This window comes from Eublepharis macularius, chromosome 1 (assembly GCF_028583425.1).
Source record: "Eublepharis macularius isolate TG4126 chromosome 1, MPM_Emac_v1.0, whole genome shotgun sequence".
In the NCBI taxonomy this organism is placed as follows: Eukaryota; Metazoa; Chordata; class Lepidosauria; order Squamata; family Eublepharidae; genus Eublepharis; species Eublepharis macularius.
The window spans coordinates 135,659,398-135,672,360 of record NC_072790.1 but is presented as its reverse complement, the minus strand read 5'-3'; the positions used below and the strand labels follow the sequence as shown (position 1 = coordinate 135,672,360).

General features: G+C 47.1%; 1 protein-coding gene across 1 annotated transcript in view; it reads right to left on the bottom strand.

Moving 5' to 3' along the window:
• Positions 1 to 8,100, bottom strand: part of ACAT2 (acetyl-CoA acetyltransferase 2) — a 30,988-nt gene extending 22,888 nt beyond the window's left edge. Inside the window, exon 1 of the mRNA XM_054970103.1 lies at positions 6,462 to 8,100. Coding sequence (XP_054826078.1) covers positions 6,462 to 6,537 — 76 coding nt within the window. The 5' untranslated portion in view covers positions 6,538 to 8,100. The remainder of the gene's footprint in view (positions 1 to 6,461) is intronic.
• Between the last annotated feature and the right edge of the window lie 4,863 nt (positions 8,101 to 12,963).

Genomic DNA, 12,963 nt, shown 5'->3' with positions numbered 1-12,963 from the left:
CAGACCAGCATTGTTTTGGCTACCGACGTTCCACCAAGAACCGGCCTTGGGGAAGCTTTCGCTTTCGCAGCTTCAAAGGGAATATTTTGAGAACTGTGGGGGGAGGATGGGTCAGCTATGATATTTAATATGTATCTCTTGCTTTGCCTGGCATTGGTAACAATGCATATGTACCAACCTGGATATTGCATTCAGGCCAGTGGACTATAATAATCTTTTTCTTCATTAAATGCTTTTTGGAAACAATGGACTTTTGTCTAATTGCAGAAGGCAGACTGGAGTAAGGATTTTATCTAGCCACAGTTCTGACATTTTGTTACCAATCCTCCTTCCAATGCCTCAACCGGATCAAACGGACTCCAAAGCTGTCCCGCCCCGGGACCCTTTGTTCGATCCGTATGTCTCTCCCGGTCCCCGAGGCTCGGAATCTTCTCAAGTTGTGCCAAGGAGACAAGGATCCACGGTTACAACCATTTTTACCCTCGCTCCCAGTACGGAGAGAACGAGGCCCAGCGCATCAGCCGTTCCATTGTTCAGCGTGCCGACCCCGACGCAGTGGGGCGCCCGGCCCAGAGAGACGAGGGAGCGGAGGATCAGCGCGATGTTTACCCAAATACAGTTGGATAGCCGGCGTAGCCTGGGATCTATACCGGAGCAAGCTGAGGGCCGTCCATGGCTGTTCTGGAACCGGACGGCCGAGCGAACGGAAGGGGATACTTCCCAACGAAGTGCTCTGAGCTGGGACTATGCCGAAGTCACCCCGAGAGCGGGGGAACCAGATGTCGGAGAGCATCAATGGGCACAGCTCCAGAGTAGAACCATTGCCATTGATTCTGGGATTTCAGCAATCACTGGATTAACCAAAGGTGTACTTGCAGCACGGTCGCAGGAGGAACAAGGGGTGGAAGCCCCCCTGCCGTGGCAACAGACGCTGAGCACGGACCACCCGACAACCCCTCCAACTACTGGGGATACGGGGGATCCGCAGCAGTCCACAGACAGAGTACAGAGGTTGGAGAACAGACTACAGAATATGGAAGAGAGTCTAGCCAACGCTGTACATCTGCTTTCAGTTTTAGTGGCGGGAGACAGAGACAGGGCCCCGCCAACGGGCCTGTCTGGCATTAGCCAGAGTCTGGCTAACTTGCAAGACCAGATATGGCCGCAGCAACCGTCGGAAACGGATGAGGAGATTGGGGCCACCGGAGGGGGTTCCCTCTTGACGGGAGAAGGTGGTGAACCGTGTCCGGACGACCGGTACCCAGACCAGCCTGCCACCACTGATACCAGCAGCAGCGAGGAGACGGAGGAGGAGGAGGAAGAACCGCCACGCAGACCGGCTTCCCCTATAATTCCTCCACCAACCACTCAAGCGAGTCAGCCCACCACACCGACGGTGGTTCCAGGAACTTTGCCGGCACAACCACGCGGGCAGACTTCCCCTATAGTTTACCCACCGACAACCCAAGCAAGTCAACCAATTACGCCGCGGGTGGTTCAAGGAACGCAGACCTCGCCGAGGGGACCTCGCCCCACCCGACCAGCGCCAACCCGACCGACGCCGCGCCAGCCGACACCGAGGGGACCCCTGCCGTCTCCGGGGTCGATACCGCTAACGGGGCCGGTGGCCCCTCCGCCCCTACAACCTTTGCACCCGCAGCCGACGCCAAGGCAACCGGTTCCCCAACCTCAACCGTATCCCCACCCGCGCCAGCCTCCGCTGCAACTGGGGCCAATGGACGTTTATCCCATGCCAGATCAAACCCCCAGACAAGATTTACCCATGGGATGGGTCAAACTGGACACTACTTTTGATGGAGACCCTTCCAAATTGGGATTTTTCCTGGTACAAGTGGTGCAATTTTTTAATCGTTGGGGACACCTGTTTGGAAGCGAAGCCAGCCAGATAGAGCATCTGGGATCGCGTCTCCAAGGTAAAGCTGCGGACTGGTACGTGGGATTATATAATGTGGGGGCCCCCGAGTTAGAAACTCTCCAAGGATTAGTGGATGCTATTCGGGCACAATATGAAGATCCCTTGGAGGAAACTCGGGCTAGAACAGAGTTGCAAGCAATTAGACAAGGCAGCATGTCGGCTAGAGACTATGCCACACAATTCCGACAGCTCGCTGCCAAATGCCCGAGGTGCGAGGAGTCCACCAAGATCATCTTGTATAAACAAGGTTTGAATCCAAAATTGCTAGACCGAGCGCTCATGCAAGACAATCCGCCTACACTGTTAGGATGGATACAGTTGACGTGCGAAGTTGAAAATCGACTCCTGGAAGTTCGCCTAGCGGAACAACATCAGCAACCCCCGAGCCAAAGACGCTCCTCCACACCTTTGTCTCTGAGAGGGAGCAGGGGAACTGGGTATGCCACCCGGGGAGCGCGAGATGCTAGATGGCAACAGGGATTGTGCTTACAGTGCGGCCAGGGTGGCCATTTCGCAGCGCAATGTCCATATCGGCCTGTTCAAAGACCTCCGCTCCAATTACGACGCCCAGCTCCCCTAACCAGCCCGGCGCTGCCGCGCCCTTCGCCGGTACCCAGAGCTGCCCCGAGGAGTAGGGGAGCGCCAAGGAAAAGTTTCCCAGATAGAGGACTGGAATTGGAGGAGATCACCGAAGACGATCAAACAGCCCTGATCGGGGAAGGAAATCCCGCGAGCCCGGAGTCGGGAAACGAAATGGATCTGTCGTAAAAGGACCCAAACGGCAGATCACACGTAAGTCTGGTCCGGTGTTAAACCGACCCCTGGGGTCCATACTGTTCATTCCTGTAACGTTAGTAAACGCTGACAAGAAGATGCACATCCGTGTGCAAGCTCTTATTGATTCGGGCTGCTCTAGAGACATTATTGCCCCTGCCTTAGTTAATGGACTAGTACTCCCAGTGAAAGATTTGGATATACCTGTCATTTTTGAACAAATGGATGGCACTAACATGAATCCGGTTACCACAGAGACTGCTCCGATCATAACCGGCATGGGATCACATTGGGAAGTCAGATCCTTTGTCATTAGTGCCACAGCTAAATATCCCCTGATACTGGGAAGCCGATGGTTGTGTGATCACAACCCCCACATTGATTGGGCAGAAGGGAGCATTACTTTCACCCATGAATCTTGCAAAAATCATCGTTGGGATCAAAATTGGGGGAGAAATCCCACTATGTCGGATTCAGCTCTACTCACTTAAGAAGAAATTAACCAAATACCCAAACAATATAGGGCATTCACTCAAGCCTTCACAGAAGCAGAGGCCAATACGCTCCCTCCGCATAGGAGGACAGACTGTGCTGTGGAAATTTTACCAGGGGCCTCACTGCCGAAGGGTCGGTTATACCCTATGAGCCCCAACGAAAGAGACGAACTTCGGAAGTTCATTGATCTCAACTTGCAAAGGGGGTTCATCCGCCCAGCTAATAGTCCCCATGCAGCCCCAGTGTTGTTCGTGAAAAAGAAGGATGGGGGCTTGAGACTGTGTACTGATTTTCGGGGACTAAACGCTGTGTCCGCTAGCAACGCCTACCCCATTCCACTCATCAAGGATCTACTCAACGTCGTGGCCCAAGGTAAGATCTTTACTAAATTGGATTTAAAAGATGCTTACTTTCATGTCCGTATCCGAGAAGGGGATGAATGGAAAACCGCGTTTAATACCCCACTCGGACAATATGAATATTTAGTAATGCCTTTCGGCTTGACTGGAGCCCTGTCAGTTTTCATGTCCATGATCAATGAAGTCCTACATGAATTTCTGTACCAGGGGGTAGTGGTGTATCTTGATGATGTGTTGATTTACTCACAAACGGAGGAAGAACATGTGGAACTTGTACGAAAGGTGCTAACTACACTCATGAATAACAAACTGCCTATTAAACTTTCAAAATGTGAGTTCCACAAAACAAAACTCACTTATCTGGGCTATTGTATATCGTCAGAGGGCTTGAAAATGGACCCAGAAAAAATACAAGCTGTATTAAATTGGCAAGTTCCCTCCACCAGAAAAGAATTGCAGTCGTTTCTAGGGTTTGCCAATTTCTATAGAGAATTCATTGCTAATTTCGCCCAGACCATGCTCCCCTTAACTGAACTGTTAAAAACGAAAGACAAGGGGGAGCAAGCAAAAAAACCTGGTGCAAAGCTCTCATGGACACCCGAATGCGAGGCAGCATTCAATCAGTTAAAAGAGCAATTTGTCTCCGAACCCGTCCTACAACACCCCGATGAAAACCGCCCCTTCATAGTACAGGTCGATGCCAGCGATATGGCAATTGGGGGGGTGTTATTGCAGCGAGGAGAGGACGGAAATCTCAGACCTTGCGCCTTCCTTTCTAGAAAGTTTTCTGAGGCAGAGCGAAACTGGAATGTGTGGGAAAAGGAAGCCTTCGCTGTTAAAGCGGCGCTCACAAATTGGAGACATTGGCTAGAAGGAGCCCGACATCCGTTCGAAGTCTGGACGGATCACAAAAATTTAGAGGCCCTGCGCAGCCCTCGCAGACTAAACGCCAAGCAATTGCGGTGGGCGGAATTCTTCTCGAAATTCAATTTTACCTTAAACTTCCTACCAGGCAAAACTAACTTCCTCGCTGACGCTCTATCACGCATGCCCCAACATAAAAGCAAAAGAGAGGAGACGATCGACACGGTGTTTTCACCTACGCAATTAGGGGGTGTGATGACTACGCGCAGCCGCGCTAAGCCCTCCCCGTCTCCCGATCAGGGGTGGAGAGAAAAACTGAAAGCTGAGGTGGAGAAGGAGGGGGGGGAGGCGCCCAAAGACAAACTGCAACAATCCGCCACGGGGGAATGGCTTTGGGGAGACCGTTTTTATGTGCCTAAAAGTCTGAGAAAGGATGTTTTACAACGTTGTCACGATGCTCCCACAGCGGGACACTACGGTTACTTAAAAACGCTCCACTTGGTGCAACGCCAATTTTGGTGGCCAGGCATGCGCAAGGACATTTCCCAATACGTAGCCTCTTGCCCCATCTGTCTCAGCGCCAAATCCCGAAAGGGCAAACCTCCGGGGCTTTTACAACCCTTAGAAACGCCAAGTCGACCATGGGAGATTATTTCTATGGACTTTATTACTGATCTACCTCCCTCTAAGGGACATAATTGTATTTTGGTCGTGGTCGATTTGTTTTCCAAGCAAGCACACTTTATACCGTGCACCACCATACCCTCCGCTAGAAAACTGGCTGATATTTTTATGAAAAACATTGTGAAAATACATTCTTTTCCATCCAAGGTGATTTCGGATCGCGGCGGGCAATTCGTTGCCAACTTCTGGCGGGAGCTTTTGCAACTACTGGGAATTGAACAAGGGCTCAGTTCAAGCCATCACCCAGAAACAGACGGACAATCCGAAAAAACTAACCAAATATTAGAACAATTCCTAAGATGCTACATCAACTTCCAACAAGACAATTGGATTGATTTGCTCCCGTTAGCAGAGTTCTCCTATAATAACAATGTCAGGATCAGAATGCTCTTTTGTATACCTATGCTTAACCGACCCCTTTCTGGAGGGCAGCTTTCAAATTGTATGGAATAGCTTTGTGAGACTATGTGTAAGGCCTGCCTGCTTGTCAACCTAAGCTTGATGGTAAAGAGTAGTTGGCCTCTCACGGGACAGCTAGCAAGTTCTGTCTTAGAGATCTGGGTATTAAGGTTGATCTCTTTCCCCGTGTGGAGAACTGTCTGTTTGATCTTGGGAAAAGGTAAGCATTATCCCCACAATACAGCTGGAGAGCTGGGACTGAGAGGACTGGTTTATCCAAGACCATGTGGCAAGTTCATGGCAGCGGTGAGAAGTAAACCTGCAGAGTACTGCATCACTGTTCAGTTATTTAACCGTTATACTACAGGTGTGGTCTTAAAAAGACACACACACCCTTATTAAAGGGTTGCCTAGATTAACCTCAGGATGGCCATTTGGAATCTTGTCTGGACCTTAGTAGTGTGTGTTATGAATAAAAGGCTGAGGTCCAATGGATCTCCTCTCAGACTGTTTGAGTGTTTTTGGCAACACATTCTTCTGTCCTAGGTCTCAATCTAGATCTTTCCCAGGGCACCCCCAAATAGCTTGTCTCTCTGAAAGAGGTAAGCCAGGATGATAATTTTAGAGTGTGAATCTGCTGGCCATGCTCTTACTCAAGCGTGCCAGCTTGTCACTGCTGTCAAGACCATAATCCTAGAAGAAAAAGGTAAATGTATCCAGGATGATGTCTGTCTTGAAGGTATTGGCCCTTACATTTCTGTTTGCCCCTTCAATGGGGGCAGCTATTGTTGTACAGGAGGAGTTGGATCAGTTTCCAGATCCATACTCCTGACACTCTTGAGGCAATAGAGACAATAGCTGTAGCCCTAATAGCCATGGTCACGGACTCGTGAGCTCTTGTTAGCATGGCCTCTCTCTTCTTGTCTAAGTGGTCTCTGACTGATCCTTACCCATCTTCTGACCAGAGCCCAGATGACTGAAGAGTAGCCACTGGAGGTTCCATCGCAGGTACCTGCAACAACTCATAGCATAAAAGGTAGTAAGTACAGGGTTTTTTTTGGGGGGGGGGAGACCAAGTTTGGGGATTATTAATTGGCTTATGGTGTAGAACACTCAGCCTTGAACCTTCTCCACAAATATTCTGGAAATGGGAGGACATTTTCTGAGGAACCTTCACGAGGAAGTGACTCGTTTCCCTGGGCTGGATTTAGTATTCCCAGTCTAAGGGTCCTACTCCCCCAAGGCTAATTTTTACAGCTCTAAGGCTGAGAATGTCTTAGGTGTAAATACTGGTAGACCTCAGATTCTGACAGCTGGACTGACTGTTCTGGTAGGGATATTTCTTCCTTTTCCACATCTGAAGGAATTCATCCTTCTCCCTGTCATTACAAACTCCATCTGAGGGTGATTCCCCTGCTCCGTGGGGATCCCTGACTTATAAACGTTACAAACTGCCTTATTCTGACTCAGACCATCGGTCAGTGTTCTCTCCTCAGACTGGCAGCAGGTCACCAGGATCTCAGGAAGAGGTTTTTTTTTTTTTCTCCTCATCTACCTAATCTCTTACACTGGAGTTAAGGGGAACAAACCTGGATCTTTTGCATACAAAGCAGAAGCTCTTCCACAGAGCTACAGCCTTACTCATGGAGGGAGGAGGAGGTAGACACCACACCACTATTTCCTCTCTCCTGGTTAGTCTTAAGAGTTAAAAGGTTCAAAGACACCAGCAAAATTGCGCCCTTTATACATTACCCATCTGACAGGGAAAGGCAGGGCTAGATCCTGTTGTAAAAGCAGGGCTAAATCCAAAGGGGAAAGGCCTGCTGTAAAATCTCCAGCCAGGAGATTGGCATGGGCACATTCACATGGAGCCAGGACTGAGGAGATTCCTGGAATCTTTATAGGGCCAAGGTGCTTCTGACTGGTAAAGTAACAGGATTTCCACCCTCACAGCCAGTCTAATTGCTGACAGGAATTCTGGAGGTATAACACGCTCGGGGGAACACTTACGTGGCCCTCCTGGGCTTGTCGGCTGGAGCTCTGGGTGTCTGGATTATGTTTCAGCCGTGTTTCTCCTGCCAGGAGATTGGCAAGTGCATTGCGTTGTTTCCCGCCAAAATTGAGCTCCACCAGGTGGCGCTGTTCTCAGCTGGCTGGCTGAGGCACGCTGTTTTAACAAGCTCCCTCTGTGGAAGATGGAGCTGTTGAGAGGCCTGCGTCTCTTCCAAGGCCATTTCCTTGCCGGGGAACCCATACAGCCTCAGAGGCATGCTGGTGCCGGCTGGGCCTGTTCCCGCCATCAGTAGGACGGCCCTCCATGGGAACAGCCCATATTCTCCTTGCCAGGGAACCCATACAGCCTCAGAGGCATGCTGGTGCTGGCTGGGCCTGTTCCCGCCACCGGAAGGATGGCTCTCCGTGGGAACAGCCCAAATTCTTCTCCATGAAGCTTTCCTCAGAGTCCGATGACTCTCTAGAGACCATCTCTTCCTCTTCTTTTCTTTCTTTGGCAAGAGGAGTAAAAGAAGAGGAAATGGGAGTAGAGTAAGGTAATGAAGTAAGTAAGGAGTAAGGTAAAGAATGATTTGAGGAAGAAGAAAGATAAATAAGAGATAGAGAGAAAAAAGGCAGCAGAGCTAGTCTGCTGCAGAACTGCTCTCCCTGGAGGCAGGAACAGAACTGAAGAGAAGGTGGTCCCACAGGCTAGACAGGAAGAGGAAGAAAGTTAGTTCCTGCCTCCCTGATTGGATGGTGGGAATCACCCAAGATGTCCTCCGCCTCAGAGGGAGAAGAACATTTTTGCCAGCCCTGGTAGCTACCTTATTGATTTCCTTTCTCCAAAATCATATATTATTCCTCTTATCACTTTTCCGGGGGCATACTCCTAGGAATGAATTCTTAGGATTCCAATCATAGTTTACAACATAGGTATGGGTGGCAGTTTTCCAACAGCTATCCTAGGAAATGATTTTTTTCTCTCTAGATCAATTCTACAATCCTTTCCTTGTCTATACTGTAGCACACCTGCCATCTAGTGATGGCCTAGTTTATCTTTTTACTCAATATGCTAAAGGTAACACTGCAAAGAGAATAAAAGCTTTTTATATACTAAGGCCAAAGTCATATATGAATTTTAATGGCTTACATTATTTATGAATCTTCCTTCAATCAGCACGGATGACTATTGTTCCTAAGGTACACTTTCCCTGCTTTAAGCATCACCACCATCTAGTGTGAGAGAAGACATTTTCTTCACCTGCCTACCCCAGACACAGCCTCAGGCTGCCCTTCAACTAGGATGCAATCTAACAGGTATTTTCCCTAGCCTGCCTCACTGCCACAGTATTCAAAATTCCACTGCTATTTCCTTCATTTTCTATCCTACCCATTTTTGTTGTCTTAACCTGCCAAACTTGGAGAAAGCCTTGTCAGTTTCTTTTCCAAAAATGTGAGTAGTGCTTTGCAGTGGTACACATACAAGGGGAAGCAGGGGGAGATACCCTTCTCAGAGCACTTAATGGCTGAAGAGAAAATGGATCGGTGAGTGGTAAAACTGAAAGGCTTTTATTCAACCATGCCACTTTAACCAAACAGCAGAGAGAGGGGAAAAAAGAATTGTTTATATGAAACTGAGATATCCTGTCCCCCTTTATGTATAGAGAGAAGAATGTAAATTTTAAAAAGCTATTCTCAACTGCACAGTGTATGGGTCACAGGTGACACAAATGCAAGAAGAATGAAACGCAGTTGAAAATGTATTTTCCTCCATGGCTATCGATTTAAAAAAATACAAGTGCATAGAAAATTGCATCTCTTTCAAACATGAACACCAACGACTGGTGCGGTTCAAAAGTACTTTTAAGTGGCTTTTGTGGAATGTATGAGTTGTGAGCATGAACTCTTCTAAAGGCCCTCATGTACATGCTTTATTCTGTGCTGACTCTAATTAGTTTCAGTAGTTCTTCATGCCCATCTCCCTGGTTTCTGAGGAAAATAATGTGACTTGGACTGTTTTCTAGAAGGGTGTCAGCATCCTGGTCATTCTGTGGGTAGAAAGTGATTTCTCTGGCAAGAAAACTAATTAAGGTTTCAGTCCTGTCCTAGAATTGATAATGTTGTTTCAGCAATTCTTCAACCACATATTGGATCCTTGCTAATGCTATGTCTTTGTAAACTTGTATTCCTTTACCCTATGACAGTTTATGGAAATGTCCTTGACACTGTATGGAAATGTCTGCCCTTGTTTTTGCTACTGATTGTACTAATCTCATACTATGTAATCCGCCTTGAGTCTCAGTGAGAAAGGCGGACTATAAATGACGTAAATAAATAAAAACTTCTGAGTTTTTACTTCTAAAACCTACTTTTCTTTTATCAAATTCAAATAAGTCTTGTGAATAGGGTTGCCAGTGCCCTGTTCCTTTAATAGAGGCTCAATATATGGAAATGGGCAACTGAAGATTTTCCCATGCCCATGGAATGGAGGTATTATCATATGGTAAATAACATCCCATTAAAAAAAGATAAAGGTAGTCAGTTCCCTGTGCAAGCACCGAGGCATTACTGACCCATGGGGGATGTCGCATCACGACGTTTTCTTGGCAGACTTTTTGTCACAAGGTGGTTTGCCATTGCCTTCTCCAGCCATCTACACTTTACCACAAGGAAACTAGGTACTCATTTTACCAACCTCGGAAGGATAGAAGGCTGAGTCAACCTTGAGCCGGTTACCTGAACCCGGCTTCCACCAAGATCGAACTCAGGTCATGAGTAGAGCTTGGACTGCAGTACTGCAGTTTACGACTCTGCGCCACGGGGCTCCCACATCCCATTAAGCTTCTATTAAAAGGATATTTTTTCCCTTAAGGCAGTTGGCAGCCCTACATATAAGTGAATCCCACTGAACTCAGTGGAACTTACTTCTGCTCAAATGTATATAAGGACTCATTCACAACACTGTATCTAAAGAAATCTTATCTGGTGCTTTTGTTGTTAGTGCCAAGTAAAGAAATACATATTTTCTTTTGCCTTCGGATGATTTCTGCTGTATGTCATGACTGGCTGCTTTCACGCATGCTACATAATGTACTTTCAACTTAGCAACTGGATTTTACTGTATGAAACAGGAAAATCCAGTTGCAAATGATCAATAAGGTGCATTGAAAGTGCATTATTCAGTGTGAGTGAAAGCAGCATTATTCTCATGTTTTTTTTCTTTCTGGTAAAGTTTAGGGCAATGTGCTCTACTTGGAGATACCTTGAAGACTTTTTGGACACTTCAGTTAATTCAGAATACAGCTGCGAACTTGTTGATTGCACTGAAGGAACTTCACTGCCTGGTGGTTCATTTCCAAACTCAATTCAGCTTGCTGAATCTTACCTTCAAAGCTTTAAGTATCCTGGTATTTTAAAAACCTTCTGCTCTTACATGAACTTGCCCAATAGTTGAGGCTCTGTTGTGTATCCATCTTCAGAGGTGACATGGGTGGCCACCAGATATCAGGCCTTCTCTGTAGTGGCATTTTGTCTAAGGATTAAAATCTGTTCTAATATCTTCCCAGCAACAGAAGTCAGACTAACCAACCTGTAGTTTCCCCGGTCATCCTCCTTCCCTTTCTTATCCCAATCTTTAAGAAAGGGAAGAAGGATGATCCGGGAAACTACAGGCCGGTCAGTCTGACTTCTGTTGCTGGGAAGATATTAGAACAGATTTTAAAGGGATCAATCTGTAAGCATCTGAAGGACCACTCAGTGATCCAGGGAAGTCAGCATGGTTTTGTTCCTAACAGATCTTGCCAGACCAACCTGGTTTCCTTCTTTGAACAAGTGACCAGCTTACTGGATTGGGGGAACTCTGTTGACGTGATTTATCTGGATTTCAGTAAAGCTTTTGATAAGGTCCCCCATGACATTCTGATGGGCAAACTGGAAGACTGTGGACTGGACTATAGGACAGTTCGGTGGATAGGGAACTGGTTAGAGGACTGCACTCAAAGAGTGGTGGTCAACGGCATTTCATCAGATTGGAGGGAGGTGTCTAGTAGGGTGCCGCAGGGCTCGGTTTTGGGTCCGGTACTTTTCAATATTTTTATCAATGATCTGGATAAAGGAGTGGAAGGGCTGCTCATTAAATTTGCTGATGATACCAAATTAGGAGGAGTAGCAAACACCCAAGAAGATAGAAGTAAAATTCAACAAGACCTGAATACTCTGGAGAAGTGGGCAGCTGTGAATAGAATGCAATTCAACAAAGACAAGTGCACAGTATTACATCGGTCACAAAAATGGGAAGCACAAATACTGGATGGGGGATACACTTCTGGGCAGTAGTATATGTGAAAGGGATCTTGGGGTAAGAGTGGACTGTAAACTAAATATGAGCAGTCAGTGTGATGCAGTGGCAAAAAAGGCTAATTCAATCTTGGGTTGTATCAAAGGGGCCATAGCGTCGAAATCGCAGGAGGTCATAGCCCCTCTCTATACTGCCTTGGTCAGGCCACACCTGGAGTATTGTGTGCAGTTCTGGAGGCCTCACTTCAAAAAGGATGTGGCCAAAATTGAGAGGGTGCAGAGGAGAGTGACGAGGATGATCAGGGGTCTGGAGATTGAGCCCTACGATGAAAGGCTAAGGGCCTTGGGAATGTTTAGTTTGGAGAAGAGGAGGTTGAGGGGGGACATGATTGCTCTCTTTAAATATTTGAAAGGCTGTCATTTGGAGGAGGGCAAGGAGCTGTTCCAGTTGGCAGCAGAGGGTAGGACGCGAAGCAATGGGCTTAAATTACATGCACAAAGGTACCGGCTGGATATTAGGAAAAACTTTTTCACGGTCAGAGTAGTTCAAAAGTGGAATCAGCTGCCTAGGGAGGTGGTGAGCTCCCCCTCACTGGCAGTTTTCAAGAAGAGGCTGGATGAATACTTGTCAGGGATGCTTTAGGCTGATCCTGCACTGGGCAGGGGGCTGGACTAGATGGTCCGTATGGCCCCTTCCAACTCTATGATTCCCTCCCTGCATCCATTTGCTTGGTGCCCAGTTTTAGGCACTGAGTAAAGATGGTATAATTTTTCTAGGTCCTTGGCTAAATAGTTCATTTTGTTGTTTTTTAAAATGTTTATCTTTCATTATAGTTATGGTTTATTGATGTGTTATTTTTATGAGTTGCTTCAAGAATCTGGTTATGAGATTAATTTTATATCGTGATTTGCGGATATTTTATTGTAAGCCACATGGAACATTTTGGGGTGAGGAAAATAAGATATATTTTAATGAGGACCTGTGACGAGGACGAGCAATAGCAATTCCAAGGATATACAGGTTAGCATCTTCTGGAACTGCAGTACTTGTGAGGACTTGACTTGCCAGTTTCTCAGTATCAAGCCCATAATATTTTATATTTTAATTTATTAGATTTTACCCGCCCTCCCCACAAGTGGGCTCAGGGCTGGTCTCAACAG